The 16,635-nt window shown below is 47.8% G+C and overlaps 1 protein-coding gene across 1 annotated transcript in view; it reads right to left on the bottom strand.

The window, feature by feature from the left end:
- Nucleotides 1-14,470, bottom strand: part of PDIA5 (protein disulfide isomerase family A member 5) — a 92,114-nt gene extending 77,644 nt beyond the window's left edge. The window contains exon 1 of the mRNA XM_053918438.1: nucleotides 14,298-14,470. Coding sequence (XP_053774413.1) covers nucleotides 14,298-14,342 — 45 coding nt within the window. The 5' untranslated portion in view covers nucleotides 14,343-14,470. The remainder of the gene's footprint in view (nucleotides 1-14,297) is intronic.
- Nucleotides 14,471-16,635: the final 2,165 nt, after the last annotated feature.

Here is a 16,635-nt window from a genome sequence, read left to right as displayed (position 1 = left end):
CATTCACTATGGACAGCTCCCATCACCAGTAAGTTCACACTCCTCCCCTTCCCGTGCCGTCCATCCTGTCAGCTTACCGCGCTCTGAGGACAGCAAACACGACCCCTCTGAGGATTCTGTGCTTCAGCACATGGTCCTCAGTGGTGCCTTCAGGCCCGCATCATCCAGAATGACCTGCCTAGACACAGGCGCGCCCATGAGTCTCAGAGTGGTCCCAGGGCTGGGGGCAGCGTGTCAGCGCTCGAAAAGAGTGACATGCCGTATCACACTCTATTTATTTAGGGAAACAAATGCCTGTGCTTTTATAATTCAAAATACAGGCAATTATTCAAATGAGATCTCAACACAAATCTTGAATGATGGGTCAAAGCTTTCTTGTTTGTTTTGTTTGTTTTAGGTTGAGAACCACCATTAGTGAATTTCTTAAAATATGGCCCGACTATCTGTCACACAGAGCTGGCAAAAGCCTAAACTAGTACAATTCTTCTGGAAAGCTACTTGGCACAATGTGTCAAGCATCTTAGCAGGACTTACGCTCCCTGCCTGTGTAATTCCACTTTTGGGAATCTGTCCTGAGGAAGTTAACAGAAGTTCTGACACAGACGTGACTCACATGGTCTTACTCACAAGAGTCGAAGGTTGAAAACAGCCTACATATCCAACAGTGGGGGATGGTTATTCAGACTAAGCCACCGGACAGAATAATACAGCTATTTAAACAATGTTTTCAAAGATGATGCAATGAAAAAATACTTGTTTTGATGTTAAGCTTTAAATGATAAAATTCAGAATGTGCGTGGTATGTTATGAATACCACTACATGCAAAATTACGCTCAGAAAAAGACTGGAAGAAGAAAATGCACCAAAGTGAGCATTGTCGTTGGAGAGAGTTTATTCCTCCTCTTTGTCTGTTTCTCTAACTCACTATAACAGGCATGTCTCATTTTAATATTTAAAGAAAAATTCACCACCATTTGGCCACCATCTCGGAAATAATTAACAGTCTCGAAGTATAACATCTCCCCAGAAGAAAATGGAAACGTACACGCAAAGCCTGGCAGAAACTCCCTGGACTATGGGACCAAGGCCGACATCACCAGTAATGGGTCACGTGGACGTCACGGGCCTCCTGACAGAGTGCACTGAAGAGAAACATCATCAAAACCCAAATTACGCAACATTCTTCACAACTGTCATGGTCACAAAAGACAAAGACTGAGAAGTCAGTCCAGATTAAAGGAGGTTAAAGAGCTAAGGCAATGAAATTTAATGTGCGGCTCTGGACTAAGTCCTGAACCAAAATGCTGTATTACATGTGTACAGCGAGGATATGATAAAAACAAACGTGACAAAAAGTAGTGCTTGTTGAATCTGTGTAAAGGGTAGATGGGAACCCTTGTATTCTTCTTGCAAAATCTTCCATCAGTCTGAAATTATTAGAGTTAGAGGGAAAAAAATCTAAAAAGAAAATATGAAAGATGCCCAAAACACAACCAAATACTGCCTTCCACAGTCCTTCTGATGAACCTCTGCCTTCCAGCAAGCGCTCACTGGCACTTTCCACAAAAGCGCTGTGCTCATCTGCCCTCGCCCTGGCCAGGTGGCGCAGCTGGGTGGAGTGTCGTCCCATCCCAAGTACCAAAAGGTGCAGGTTCCATCCCTGGTCAGGGTGCATTCGAGAGACAACCAATCAATGTCTCTCTGTCTGTCTGTCTGTCTCTCTCTCTCCCGCCCTCCCTCCCCCCCATCCTCCTTTAAAAGAAAAAAAAAAATAGTGCTTATCTGCCCTTCCAGCTGACTGTCATTCCTCTGCTCACTTGACATTTTGTAGTTCTTTTATAAGACCTATTATATGGTATCTGCAAAGTATTTTGCATACAACACACACCTAGAATGGCTTAGACAAGCAAGAGATATACAGAAGAACATTAATTTTAAAATGTGAGTAATGGGAGAACCAAGATGGCGGCGTAGGTAGACACACTGCACCTCCTTGAACAACCAGAACTGACAGAAAATCGAACGGCAAGGAAGTCCGACACCAAGTAGAGAAAAAAGAAACATACATCCAGACCGGTAGGAGGGGCGGAGCGGAGACGGGCACCAGGATGGAAGGGACTCGCGTGGCCGTGGTGGGACCGAGACTGGCGGAGTGTGGGACAAACAGGGCAGGCAGTCTGACTACTAGCAGACCCCGCAGCCCCACACTCATGCACAGATAAACCAGGACTAACGGCAGGGAGCGAAGCAGACCACGTAACCCAGGGCTCCAGCGCGGAAAAATAATGCCTCAGACCACTGATTGAAAACGCCCGTGGGAGTTGGGGCGGCAGCAGGAGAGACTCCCAGCCTCACAGGAGAGGTCCTTAGAGAGACCCACAGGGGCCTAGAGTGTGCACAAGCCCACCCACTCAGGAACCATCACCAGAGGGGCCCAACTTGATCGTGGGTGAAATCCGGTGGAGAGTGGAGCGGGTGCCATTGCTCCCTGTTGGCCCCTCCCCCACGTACCTCCACCGGTGTTACCCCGCCCCGGGGGAACACCTAAGGCTCCACCCCTTAAAGTAACAGCCGCGCCAAGACCAAAAAAAAAAAAAAAAAAAAAGGCCCAAATGACCCAAATGACCGAACACTTCAAAGCTCCAGAAAAAATACAACTAAGCGAGGAAGAGATAGCCAACCTATCGGATGCACAGTTCAAAACACTGGTTATCAAGATGCTCACAGAATTGGTTGAATCTGTTCGAAAACCAGATGAAAAAATGAAGCCTATGCTAAGAGAAACAAAGGAAAATGTACAGGGAACCAATAGTGATGCAAAGGAAACTGGGACTCACATCAATGGTGTGGACCAGAAGGAAGAAAGAAACATCCAACCAGAAAAGAATGAAGAAATAAGAACTTGGAAAAATGAGGAGAGGCTTAGGAACCTCCAGGACATCTTGAAACGTTCCAACATCCGAATTATAGGGGTTCCAGAAGGAGAAGAGGAAGAACAAAAAATTGAAAACTTATTTGAACAAATAATGAAGGAGAACTTCCCTCAACTGACAGAGGAAATGGACTTCCAGGAAGTCCAGGAAGCTCAGAGAGCCCCAAAGAAGCTGGACCCAAGGAGGAACACACCAAGGCACAACATCATTAAATTACCCAAGATTAAACGCAAGGACCTACATCGAAGATTACTGTACCCAGCAAAGCTATCATTTAGAATGGAAGGGAAGATAAAGTGCTTCTCAGATAAGGTCAAGTTCAAGGAGTTCATCATCACCAAACCATTATTATATGAAATGTTAAAGGGATTTATCTAAGAAAAAGAAGATCAAAAATATGAACAGTAAAAATGACAGCAAACTCGCAGTTATTAACAAGCACACCTAAAACCAAAACAAAAGCAAACTAAGCAAACAACTAGAACAGAAACAGAACCACAGAAATGGAGATCACATGGAGGGTTATCAATAGGGGACTGGGAGGGGGAGAGAGGGGGGAAAGGTACAGAGAATAAGTAGCATAGATGATAGGTGGAAAATAGAGAGGGGGAGGGTAAGAATAGTATAGGAAATGTAGAAGCCAAAGAACTTATAAGTATGACCCATGGACATGAACTATAGGGGGGGAATGTGGGAGGGAGGGGGTGGGCAGGATGGAGTTGAGTGAAGGGGGGAAATGGGACAACTGTAATAGCATAATCAATAAATATATCAAAAAAATAAAATAAAATGTGAGTAATTTATGCCCCTTCAAAGGGCAAAATTTAAGCATCTGTCACCAACCACCACAGCTATACACAATTTTTCACAAGGAGTGAGGCCAAGTGTGTGGCCTACCCTCAAACCAAGTGTGGAGATTTCACCACCAATATTTCCCAACGTTGAATGTCTACTCGGCAGGTTTCAAAATAAAAATGAGCACAATGAGTCCCTCAGTGGCAAGTGTGTGTGTGTGTGTGTGTGTGTGTGTGTGAGAGAGAGAGAGAGAGAGAGAGAGAGACAGACAGACAGACAGACAGACAGACACATGGACAGACAGCCATATTGGCCCTAGGATGTGGGACCCCTACTAGCTGCAGCTGAGTGAGCTAAATGTGTTTATGAAGAATGAGAGCCCTGAGTAGTGTGGCTCAGTGGGTTGAGCAAAGTCCTGCAAACCGAAAGGTCGCCGGTTCAGTTCCTGAACAGGGCACAGGCCGAGGCTGAGGGCCAGGTCCCTGGCTGGGGGCGTGCGAGAGGCAGCAAACGGATGTGTCTCTCGCAGCTATGTTTCTCTTCCTCTCTTTCTCCCTCACTTCCCCTCTCTAAAAATAAATGTAAAAAAAAAAAAAGAATGAGAGAAATAGGAAAGTATTTGGCAAAGAATAGAACCCAAGAGCGTATTCTTTAATTCCAAATTCCAGGGCCTAGGGACTAGCCCATGATAATGATAACAGCGGAAGTACAGAGTGCTCATCGTGTGTGAGCAGGAGCAAGCAGGGCAGGTCACACGATTATCTAATTTAATTATCTTGGCAGGTGAACGAAGTAGGCACTTTTATTACACCTATGGACAGAGAAGGAAACTGAGACTAAGAGGAGTTATGAAACTAGTTCTGCATCACCCAGCAAGTAAGTATGAGAGCTGTGACTTGGACCCGAGTCTGACAGACTCCGGCGCCCAGATGGGACAGGGAGAGCAGCTTCCTGGAACCTTGCACACTGACCACTGGCTCCTGCAAATACAAAGCCAGCTGCATTTCTCATACTCTGCTTCCTTTAAAAATCACACTTTACAGGTGGGCTACACAGCGTGCCCCTCCCCATACTCCCCATAGCACAAATGTGGCCGTTAATAAGAGACAACGCAGGGGGCAGGACAACTCATCCGAGAGCTTACACAAACAGCTTTTCTTATCCTGAAATTGCAACTGCAGTGCATTTAACCGGGACTTAAGATCCTAAAGCCCTAATGTTCTGGAAAACCTCTTTGGGAGCCTAGAGGGTGTTGGGTGGCCACCAGCCTGTGCACACGTGACCTGGGCTGATGAGGAAGCACAGGGAGAGAAGAACGAACTAGGCAGCAGGGGAGGAAGAGCCGGTGCCTTCCCGCTCTGGAAATCCAACCCTGCCTCAAAGCTCTGATAACTGATGAGAAAATAACAATTCCGTGCTCATGACCCATGCATACACCGTACTGGTACATGATCTCATCCAGCCCTCTAAAGTTGGGAGTCTTGACCAGTGTTTTCCATCCCTCGAGCCTCAACCCAAGAGCCAAGACATAAAATCAATTCAGGGGGGTCACCACCTGCATGTTTTAATGTCATTAAATAGAAAACATCAGTGTGTGCCACAGGCAGCAAGTCTAAATATTCAGTGAAATGTACAACTGTATGTTTTATACATGTGTATTTGCTTGGTTATAATGTAAAAATGTATAATTACCCTTGCAGGGGTCGCAGTAAAAATGTTTGAAAAACAACTACGAACAATCTGTCTGGGATGTGGTACTCTCCCCACTTTCGAGATATGAAAACTGAGGCTCTAAGGAGTTCTGGGACTCGCCTTGGGCGAGGCCTGAAGGGGCAGCACCAGGACTCAGACTGGAGGTGTGAGTGTAGATGAGGTCCCCTGAGCTTCCCCTCACAGCCTATAGCTGCACCCGGAACACATGATCTGGGGGCCAGAAAGCTGGCTTTCCCTTCCAGTCTAGCTACTGAGCATGACCAACTAAAAAGAGCTGCACGGACAACGTGATCATCTTTCCCTGCTGCCCGCCAGCCCGCAGTTCCCCATGCGCCTTCACAGAAAAGCAAAACCGCACTCGCTCAGCCGCGTGATGCCTCCCAGTGTCAGTTGTGTGTGTGGCTCACGACAGGGGCAGAACTTGTTGCCACACCACTCAGCCCAGAGAGGCAGCCTTGGCTACCCAAGTATTATCCACCCTGTAAAATTAATGTTGTTAACTTGTAAACTCGTCTGGTTGGTAGCTGCACAACAGCTCCAAGAACAAGCTTTTCAGAAATACAGATTCCTGGGCTGTACCTCTGAAGTCAATCAATTTTTACACGTCCCCCCTGATGGTGGTTTGGATCCACAGCCAGGTTGGAAAACCTCTGCCACTGGCCCACCTTTTCAAAACCCACCATCTGGACCCCTTGTCACTCTCTCCTGCACAGCCAGACTTCCCCACCCCGCTTCTCTCCTATCCACTCCTCAGCTCTCTCAGATCTGCCCCACCGTCACCAAAAAGGCTCTGGTGGGGGTTCAACAATGATTTCCACATGGATAACCCTATGGGCACCTCCAGTTCTCGGTTTGCTCACCCTCTTGAACCCGGGCGAACAATCTTGGTCTCCCTTCTACCTCTCCAGTCCCCCTTCAAATGTTGAAGTTCCTTGGCGCTTACTTAGTCCACCTTCTCTTTCCTCTCGTCACTCCCCCTGTGGGGGGATCTCATCCACCTTCTGGGCAGCATCCCTAAATTAACATCTCCAGTCCAGACCTCCCTTCTGAACACCACACCCTCACATCCTGCTCACTCAGAAGTTCTTAAAACAGGGTCAAGTATAATTCTCAAATGTTAAAAACCTAACTCATAAAAACAGATATTGAGCATATTTCAAAGTGTTATTGAACTCTTTAATAAGGGACCCACTAAAATGGCAAGTTACAAGAAGCTATAAAAAAAAAAAAAAAAAGGTTAGCCCTGGCTGGTATGGCTCAGTGGGCTGGGTTCGATTCCCAGTCAGGGCACATGCCTGGGTTGCAGGCCAGGTCCCAGGTTTAGGGAGCATGAGAGGCAGCCAATCGATGTTGCAAACTTCTCTCACACATTGCTGTTTCTCTGCCTCTCTTTCTCCCTCACTTCACCTCTCTCTAAAAACAAATAAAATCTTTAAAAAAAAAAGAAAAAAGTTCAAAAAAAAGGTTTTCAAAAGGAAGTTGTAAGATAGTAATGTACAGGTGATTGATTAAAGAAGAGAACCCTGACATGAGACTACTAAATTAGATACCAAACTGGTAAGTGTCCTGCAGGGCAATAACCTTCACACCTCTCTTCACCACGCGGGCACTAGTACATCCTATCTAACTTCACAGAGGATGGGTCCTAACGAAAAGTAAGCAAAGTCAAATTCCCCAGAGCACTAGACGGCCCTGAGGTGGGCTTCTTAGACACAGCTGCAGTATGACATAAGGTACTAAATCCTCTTTTATTCCCAAGTTCTTGGAAAATTGTTCTTTACCATGGGATCTACGATTTGTATGGGGAAACATCACATCTCCACAAATCTCTAACTGAAATTTAGCCTTCCCGTTACTGTGAGTGTAGGTAACAAACCGGTAACGCTGCAGTGTCTGTGACGTCACCACCAACAGAAATCACATCTCTCGTCACATTACATTGATGTAAGTATCTTGAAACACTGTTTATGCTATTCAATATTACAGAAACTGGCAAACCTAACACTAGGTCTTCTTATATGATATTAATAAAGTATGTAAATACAGTTTTATCACATACTTGTTATAATATTTGGTAACTGTGTTGCAGTATCTGCGGTTCCCTTTATAATTCCATGTGTTCTGTTTTATACATTTAAAGCATTACTCTAGCCCTGGCCGCTGTTTCAGTGGGTTGGAACGCCGTCCCATACAACAAAAGGCTGTGGGACTGATCCCCAGTCAGGGCACATACCTAGGCTGTGGGTTCGATCCCCAGTCGGGGCATGTTTGGGAGGCACCTGATCGATGTTTCTCTCTCACATCAATGTTTCTGTTTCTCCTTTTTTCTCTCTCTCTCTCTTCCCCCCACCCCACTTCTTCTCTCTCTAAAATCAATAAACATATCCTCAGGTGAGGATAAAAAAATTTTTTTTTAAAGAACACTATTCTGAGAAAGGGTCTTTAAGTCCTCAGAGAAGCCCTTCCTGACTCCCTGCACTAGGTTGGGGACCCCTGTTATACATTCTATTACACCTTATACTTCCTCCTTCCAGCACTTTCTACCTGGATCACATAGTAAATCTGTGGCTCTCCCACTAAGCGACGGGACAAAGGGCTGGTGCCCATCTTATTCACCAGGATGCCCCCGATGCTGTAGCATGGCCCGTCTGACTCACAGAGGACTCCCAAGAAATACCTGCTTAAAAAAAAGACCCATCGATCTGTGGAGTGAACGAACACCTGTGACGCACGGAGCACGCAGATCGTGGCACACACTCCTTTGAAATGAGGGGCAGGTCCAGCACTCTGCCCAGGACCAGTCAGGTGAGGCCCCGTCATGACAGCACACCTGCCTGCTCCTCCGGAGCCTGGCCTTCTGGGCCCAGCAGCACCGCTTCCAGCCAAGCCCCTGCCTGGGCTCCGATACTAAATCACCTGTATGTTAAGCCCCACCTTGGGGCCCTCAACCTGGATCTCCACTAACACCTCCAAGGCAAGGATGAAAGGACCTGCTCATGAATTAAACACATCTGCTCTTGCCAAGGGGTTGAAGATATGGTGGGATCCTTCGCGGGGGACGGACTCTCCACCCCCATGGCGCCAGCTGTAATGAGTTAGACTCTCTGAAGCCAGGCACAGGCTCCCCATCAGGCCCTGTGGGAACAGAGTGCACATTAAACTGTGGGCTCAGTATGACCTCGGGGAACAAAAAGGCTATTCTAACTCCACACTCCACGGGAGTGTTTAACCCCCACCTCACGCCTGCAAAGCTAATTACTTAGAAGTGGTTGTAAACTGGTGTGTGGGAAGGGGCCCTGCTGGACCTCAGGTGGTCAGAGGGAACGGCACTAGCGCTAAGAAGGGGGTACTGAGAAAGATGAGAAGGATGGACAAGTGTCCAGCTGGCTGCTCCCGCTCCCCTACTCAGGCCCTCAGGGAGCTGAAGAGCGACTTTCATAGACACCCAGGAAAATGGCTGGTGTTGCTATTTCAGCAAATAGCACCTACCAACCTGGCTGCTTAAATAGTCAGGCAAGCTACCAGAACTATCACTGAGTCCCAACCCACTTGTCTATCCCTCCACCCTCCTGGCCACACCCACACTCTTGCCTAACAGTCCATCTCCGCCCACCTCTCTGTCCACCCACCCAACCCTCTCTACAGGAAACAGCATTTCACTACCTTATACCACCAGTTAACATGGGACTCCAGACTACATAGGCATGAAATATGTGGAAATGCCTTGCAAACTAAACTCTAAAGCCCTCTTCAAATGTACCAGGTGTGTCATAATTCTCATCGACAAACCAAATGGGCAGCCAGAGGCCCCATCAGTGCTGCGGGATGCGCTGGGCAACGGTGGGATGGGCTGGGCAACGGCGAGCACTGTGCCCCCCCCCTCTTTCCCACTAGGACCTAGGACACCGGATGTGAACAAATGGAAGGAGGCAGAAGGGAGGTGGGGGTGGGGGGCAAATAAACCATCTTAGTCTGGGTCATGTAAGAGACCTTCGGCTGTCCTTCCACCCCACGCGCCACTCTCAGGCCCGCTGTCAATTAGACAGCCTCCAAAACCTACCACCAAGCGGGACACAGGAGCCCCACCAAACAAAACCACAGTGCTGGGCGGAACCCTCCAGGGAGGCAGTGTTGTTGGTATATCTATTCTCAAGAGAGGATCCACTTTCAGAAGAAAGGGGGGAGAAACATTGAGCACTTAAATCCTCATCCTCTCTGCAAGGCGCCCCCTCCATCTGCCAATCCAGAGGCAGTGCTGGGGCCCAGTGGGGAGGGGCAAGAATCGAGGCAAGAGCCCAGCTCCAAGGAACTATGACGGAGAAAATCACAGCAGCACAGGACGTCGCCATCCACATCTTGAAGCCTCTGCTCACACACACTCTGGCCGTTCACTGACCACTGCCTCCTCCTAACTGGCTTCCCCAGCACCTCTTCTTCAGCAACTTGAGACGACTGCTGTGGCTCCCACTTGCTGGGCACTCCCATGTGCCAAGCACTGGGCTGAGTGCTTCCTGTATGGTTTCTGGCCCTTTCAACTCTGCCGGATGGCTATTATTACCGCCATTCACAAACAGGAAAACTGAGGCCAGGCCCAAGGTCACACAGCCCCTGAGTGTCTACCTGGCAAAAAGCCCATGTTCTTTCCACAACACCACAGTTGACTTTATCTTGCAGATAACAGAGAAGAAGAAGAAAGGGCTGTTCTGAGAAAATTAATCCCGTCTCTTCCACTTCAACCGAAACCCTACTCTGTGGCCTGATTGATCTTGCTATTCAAAGGGCAACTTTCATCATGTCTCTCCATTACCTACGGAATCAAGTCCAAAAGTCAGCATGTAAGCTTCTTTACGATCCACCCTTGCAGTCTTATTCCCCCAACCCCCCCGACTCAAATCCTTCCCACCAGCCAGCCCGGCCCATCACTCCTCATTGCCCACATTTTTGTCGGGAAAGGTCTCCTTTCTCTGTCAACAGCAACACGAATCCTTCAGCCGAACATGTGCCCTCCTTTGTGAGCAGTGAGCTGGGGCCCTTCTCCGGTACCTGGACTGTGCCCAAGTCCGCAGCCCTCAGTGCTTGCCACTCACAGGGCATTCGGCCATCCCTCCAACTTACTCCTTAAAGTTCTGCTTTAAAATTTCCTCTGTAATGTGTTTATTTCTGTGGGAGAAGTACACTCTGGGTTCCAAACAGCATTACGAATGGCAATTAGCTTCCCAGGCCAACCCACAGAAGCCTATTAAATATATAATATAGAATCTAAATACGTGTACATTAAAAGCTCTGCAGGAGAGACCAGAGGCAAACACCTCCTGCTTCCTGCACCTCCACCCACCAGGTTCTGAGCTTCAAGCCACCACCCAGGCAGGGGCTCTGGCAGCGGCTTTGCAGGAGGGAAGCATGTAGGAGATGGGGGGTGGGGCGCTGGGATGACAGAGATTGGGGGGGGAGAACCCTGATTTATAATTCCTAAGTCTCAGTCTAATCCCAGCTCTGCCTTTGGCAACCGGGTGGCCTTGAGTGAGTCCTCTCCCTCTTGGAGCCTCACTTTTCTTTTATGAAATGAGAGTTGAGTAGAGCGGTAGTTCTCAGACTTTTGAATCTCACAGATTGGCATGATATACTCTAAAATATATATGTTTAAAAGTATACTTTATGTTTATATATACATAAAGTATACTTTTAAAAGTATACTTTTATAGTTTATATAAACATAAACTTTGTTTTATGTTTAAAAGTATACTTTAAACATATATACATATATGTTTAAATATGTGTAATATATGTTATATATACTTAAAAATAAATTTTATCAAAAGACTTTTTAAAAAATCACAATATACCATCACTATTTTCATTTTTCAAAAGAATACTGTAAACCACTCCCTATCCCCAAACATGGACATCATATCAAAAGAGTAAGTTTTTAAACTGAAAATACTTGGATTCATCAAGAAAAATACAAAAAAGGGAAACACTCACCACTGTTATTTTTCCAACTTGACTGCGGACCAGTAAAAACTTCAACACAGCCTAGCTCCAAGGCTTGGCCAGCCGTAGAGAGTTGCTGAGCTGGACAGCAGGAAGGGGCAGCCAGCTGCAGGCGCAGGCGTGGGGATGGAACAGCTCGGTCTCCTCAGCCACAGACCCCATGGGCAGAGACACCCACCCAGCCTCGAAGGGCTAGAATCAACTTGTCCCAAAGTGTTGACTCTTTCTATCCCAGTATCCTTTGGAAGGCTGAGGCCCCCAAGAGAACCTTTTAAAAAATGTTCCCTTATTAACTTTCCTGATCAAAAACTAATATATATTCATATAGGAAACTTGGAAAACACAGAAAACCATACAAAGTAAGCACAAGTCACTCACAACTCCACCTTCCAGACCAGCCACTGTTCAGATCTTGATGCGCTTCTAAAACCCTCAAACACTTCGGCAGCCACCTTCAGCGCTCCTGGGATTTGGCTTTTATCCTGCTTTTCCCCCTACTTATCACACTAGAAAACTTTTCTATGTCCTTAGATCATCTTTATTAGCATCACAAAATGTTTTTATAATAACAGCATTCTAGCAAATATAAATATTCTCCACAAACATCACTTCCCAGGGTGTGGACAGGGCCAAAGTCATTTAACCTTGCCACTACTATTGAGCATTGAAGCCATTTCCATACTCTGCTATTAAAAACATGTGGTGGGTATACATTCCTGCCCACGAAACTCTGTAGACTCTTTACACTTCTTTGTATCCCTCAGGTCACAGCCCCGTGCTGTGCACATATTAGCCCTTAGTAAATACTGAGTGAATAAAGAAACTCAACCCACTTCCGGTACCTGGAAACCCTTATCAGAGGGACATAGAGTACAGACTTACAAAGTCCACCCTAGTGTCCACCAGCCACTCACCACTGGCCGTGCACCTGTGTCTCTCACCTGCTAAGCCAAGGGCTTGGGGAAAAGAGAAAAACGTCAATTCTTTGCTGAGGGATTTCCAGGTTCGAGTGCTCTCAGCAAACCTACCCACTCCTCCAAACCCCTTGGTGGAGGGCACCTGCAGTCCTTAACTGCTGACTCCCACTCTCCCTCCTGACTGCTCAACCTACTGCCTCAGGAAAGCCATACCTGACCCTCCCTCTGAATTAATGTATGGCTCCCATTCTGCCGAAGCACCCAGCTCTTCAGATATTAGCATTCACTGTTCTGTCTTTTTTTGCTCACGGGACTACTCCCCTTCCCAACCCAGGGCAACACAGGATGGCAGGGACAATGGGTATTTTGCTCTCCACCCAAAATCTAACCTAGCTCCTGACAATGTGGTTGATAAATATTTGCTGAACAAAATTTCTTTCCGGTCAAATTCCCAAGCCCTTTTTTACTTCCACAGGAGAGAGGGGGAAAGGAAGAAGAGAGGAAAGCAGGACCTCCTAAAACAGCCCAAGTGCAAAGACCTGATGGGAAATCTCACTGGAGATGGTCCCCTCAGCACCTTCCTGCAGTTCTGCCTGGCCTAGACACCTGCCAAGGCCAGCTGGCTCCAGGGAAGAGAATGCAGGCAGATCATCAAGCACACCTAGACGCTGGTGAACTGACACTGCCCCACTCCAGCCTGGTTCTCTCCCAGAGGGAGAATGCTCAGACCTAGGGGGACAGGGAGCTTCCTTCCCCACCAATTTCAAGACAGCCAGAAGACAGAGGCCACTCCTCACTGTGATCCCAAAATGGCAGGGTATTGACAGATGGAATTATTTAAAGCAATTCAATCCACACTCGACTTTTTCTCCTGTTTGCCCAGGGTCTTTGTCACACACACCCACCCCAAACTAGGAAAAATCTGGGTTGGAGAGGGTGCCAGAGGCAGAAATTCCCTTGAAACTTCAGGAAAGAAGAAGTCAAGATGGTATTAAAATAAGGGAGACCAGAAGTTATGGAAAAATATGGAAAGAAGCCGCATTATCCCATCACACACCCAGGCAACACCAAGGCCAACACCAAGGTCAGCCCTGGACGCTGTGGACACACCCATTCAGACCTCTCCCAAGGAAGTCTTGGAGGCATTTCTCAAACACGTAGCAAACTCCTCTTGGAGAGCCCACCACTCCCGGTACCCTGGCCCACCCCTCCTCCACTCTTGTATGATTTTCCAGTTTACTGAGCTTCCTCCTCAGATTTCTCATCCGACCCTCGGGAAAACCTTGCGAGGTGGGTTATCTTTACCGTCCCCATTTCAAGAATGAGGACACTGAATTAGATACTTTAAAAGATACGCCGCATCACACTGCCAGAAAGTGGCCGATGTTCGGGCCAATCTCAGTTGACTGTAGGAGCAGAACTCCCTGCGGGCGGGGACCTAGGTGTGGATTGGCAGTTTCCCAGCCGCCCAGGGTGGAAACCAAGAACCAGGTGGCCCTAAAACAAGGTTTCCGGCAGTGCGGGTGGAAAGCACCCCCCTCCCACACCGCACTCACACAGGTGTAGGGCCCGGAGTCTGGTGCGCGACGCATGTGCCCCCCGCACGCGGGTGTCTCGCCTAAGCTGGTGGCCGCCTCCTAACTCGCACCCCCACAAAGTTGTGCCCGCGGCGCAAGCACCCCGCGAGGTATCGCTCAGCGCCCCCGGGCTCCTTCCAGCCCCTGCGCCCCGGAAGGTTCCTGGAGGAGGGCACCAGGGCTGCCCGCTGCCTCCCCTGCAGCCACCGAGCCACCACCATCCTGGTACGCACGCCCCTACCCTGGTGGCAGGAGGCACCTCCCCGAACGTCCAGGAAGGGCCGGCAGTAGGGAGCGTGGACTCTCACTTCGAGCGCCACGTGCCGGTGCTGGTGCCGGCCCTGGCCCGGACCTCGCGCCAATGCCTCACCCAGGTCGCCAGCAGCAGCAGCCACATCGGCCGGACCCGCGCCATCCCTGCCGCCGCTGCCCACAGCCAGCTCCGGTCTCCACTCGGGCTCCCGCGCCCGCAGCTCCGCCGGGTCCAAATGCCACCGCCACTTCCCAGCCGCTCCCCGCCTCCTAGTTCCCGGTGCCACGTCTGCCAAAGCATGCGCAACAAGCGGGGAGAGGCGGCTGGGAAGAAGTGCTTGCTGGGAATTGTAGTTTGCAGCAAGGCTGGGCTGGAAGACCCGCAGGCTTGGACTTGACCCCAAGGCCAAGTAGGATGTGAGTGGAGTACAAAATGGTAAGGGAAGGCAATTCATTGGAGGGATTACTGTAGAATTTTAGAAGTTACCTCACTCAGCTTGCAGAGGTGAGTTTTATTTTCTCCACTTTGGGGATCAGAGTCGTCCCAGAGAACTTCACTTGTGGAGGATCAGAAAAGCCCTCATCCCTGCCTCCCAGGCTTCCACCTACTTTTTCTTTTTTGCATTTGAAAAAACCTTTATTGAGATGTTGGAAAACAGTTTGGCAGTTCCTCACAAAGTTAAACATAGATCACCAAATGACCCAGCAATTCCCTCCTGCTTATATACGCAAATGAATTGAAAATAGGTATTCATACAAATACTTGCGCATCAATGTTCATAGCAACATTATTCACAACAGCCAAGAGGCGGAAACAACCATCCATCGAGGGATAAGTGGCTAAGCAAAATGTGGTACGTCCATATAATGGAATATTTTTTAGCCATGCTACATTGGATAAACCCCAAAAATATTATGCTAGGAAAGAAGCCAGACTTAAGATCACATATTCTATCATTACATTTTTTTTTTAGATTTTATGTATTTATTTTTAAAGAGGGGGAGAGAGAAAGAGAGGGAGAGAAACATTAGTGTGTGGTTGCCTCTGGCATGCCCCGTGCTAGGGACCCACCCGCAACCCAGGCATGTGCCCTGACTGGGAATCGAACCGGAGACCCTTTAGTTCGCAGGCCCACTGCAAACCAAATTCAATCCACTGAGCCACACCAACCAGGGCTACAGTTTTATAAAATATCTAGGAATAGGTAAATCCATAGGACGGAAAGCAGATTAGTGGTCTCCTGGGGCTGGGGGGAGAAGGGAATGGGAACTAACTGCTCAATGGGTGCAAGATCTCCTTTGGGGTGATGAAAGTATTTTGGAACTAGACAGAGGTAATCACTGCACAACATTGTGAATGCACTAAATGCCACTGAATTATACATTTTAAAATGGTTAATTCTATGTTATGTGAAATTTACTTCAATTTAAACATTTTTTTTAAAACTTGTATTGAATTTGTTCCATATGCTAAAACAATCGTGCATGCAATCAGTTACTCATTCAAGAATCTTTATTGAACCCTACCACATCGTGAGTCTCAAGATGCACAGTAAGAAGATGTATATATGTTTGTTCATGTCAGTTGGATCTTGGTTATTGCTCTCTTAAAACCCCACCATGGCTTCCCATTGCTCTCTGCAACTGCTCCCCATGACCTGTCAGCCCAGCAGCTGTGGGCCTTGCCCTCTAGACCTCATCTGCTGCCTCTCCTCTGCCCTTTCCATGCAGATCCAGTCACACAGACTGTTATTTCCTGTTCCCCAACCCCTAGAGTTGCTTGCACTTCAGGGCTAGTATTCTTCCTGCCTCAATACTTTCCTCGGCCCTTGGTCTGACTGGCATCTTCTAATCCTTCAGGGCTCTCCTATATATTCCCTCTCAGAGAGGCCCTTCAAAGCAACTCATCAAAGGGAAATTTTACCCTTCCCACCCCCACACCCCTTATTCTATTGCCTGGGTTCTGTTCATTCCTTACCCAGCACTTAACAACAATCTGTACTTACTTAGTTGTATGGTTCATTGCCTGTTGCTACAACTGGAATTTAAGCTTTACATGTTTCTTGGTTTCCACCTAACTTCAGAGCCTAGCACCTGACCTGAGCCTCAGGTGGTTACCAATGTTCTTTTTGGTGAATGCTTGAAAGATTGGATGAGGTGAGGCGTTGGGGAGTTGCAGAAATTCTTGACGCTGGTTGGGGACAGTTCTGCATGCTCTGCTCCGCACCCTCAAACTCATGATCTGCATGTGGGGAAATGGGCCTTTCAGCTCTTCTCTGTTTTCATTCTCGGTCTCTGTTTCTCAGCTGTCAAATGAAGTACCTGGTGAGAACTGTACTCTCCTACATTGTTAGTGGGAGTGTATATTGGTTCAACCACTTTGGACAATGGTACATAAGCAAAATATATGCGAATTTTTTTTAAAGAATCTTTTTTATTGTTGTGCAAGTACACTT

This window comes from Desmodus rotundus, chromosome 2 (genome assembly GCF_022682495.2).
Source record: "Desmodus rotundus isolate HL8 chromosome 2, HLdesRot8A.1, whole genome shotgun sequence".
Taxonomy (NCBI): Eukaryota; Metazoa; Chordata; class Mammalia; order Chiroptera; family Phyllostomidae; genus Desmodus; species Desmodus rotundus.
Note: the sequence above shows the minus strand (reverse complement) of the source record. Positions and strands in the feature narration are given on the sequence as shown.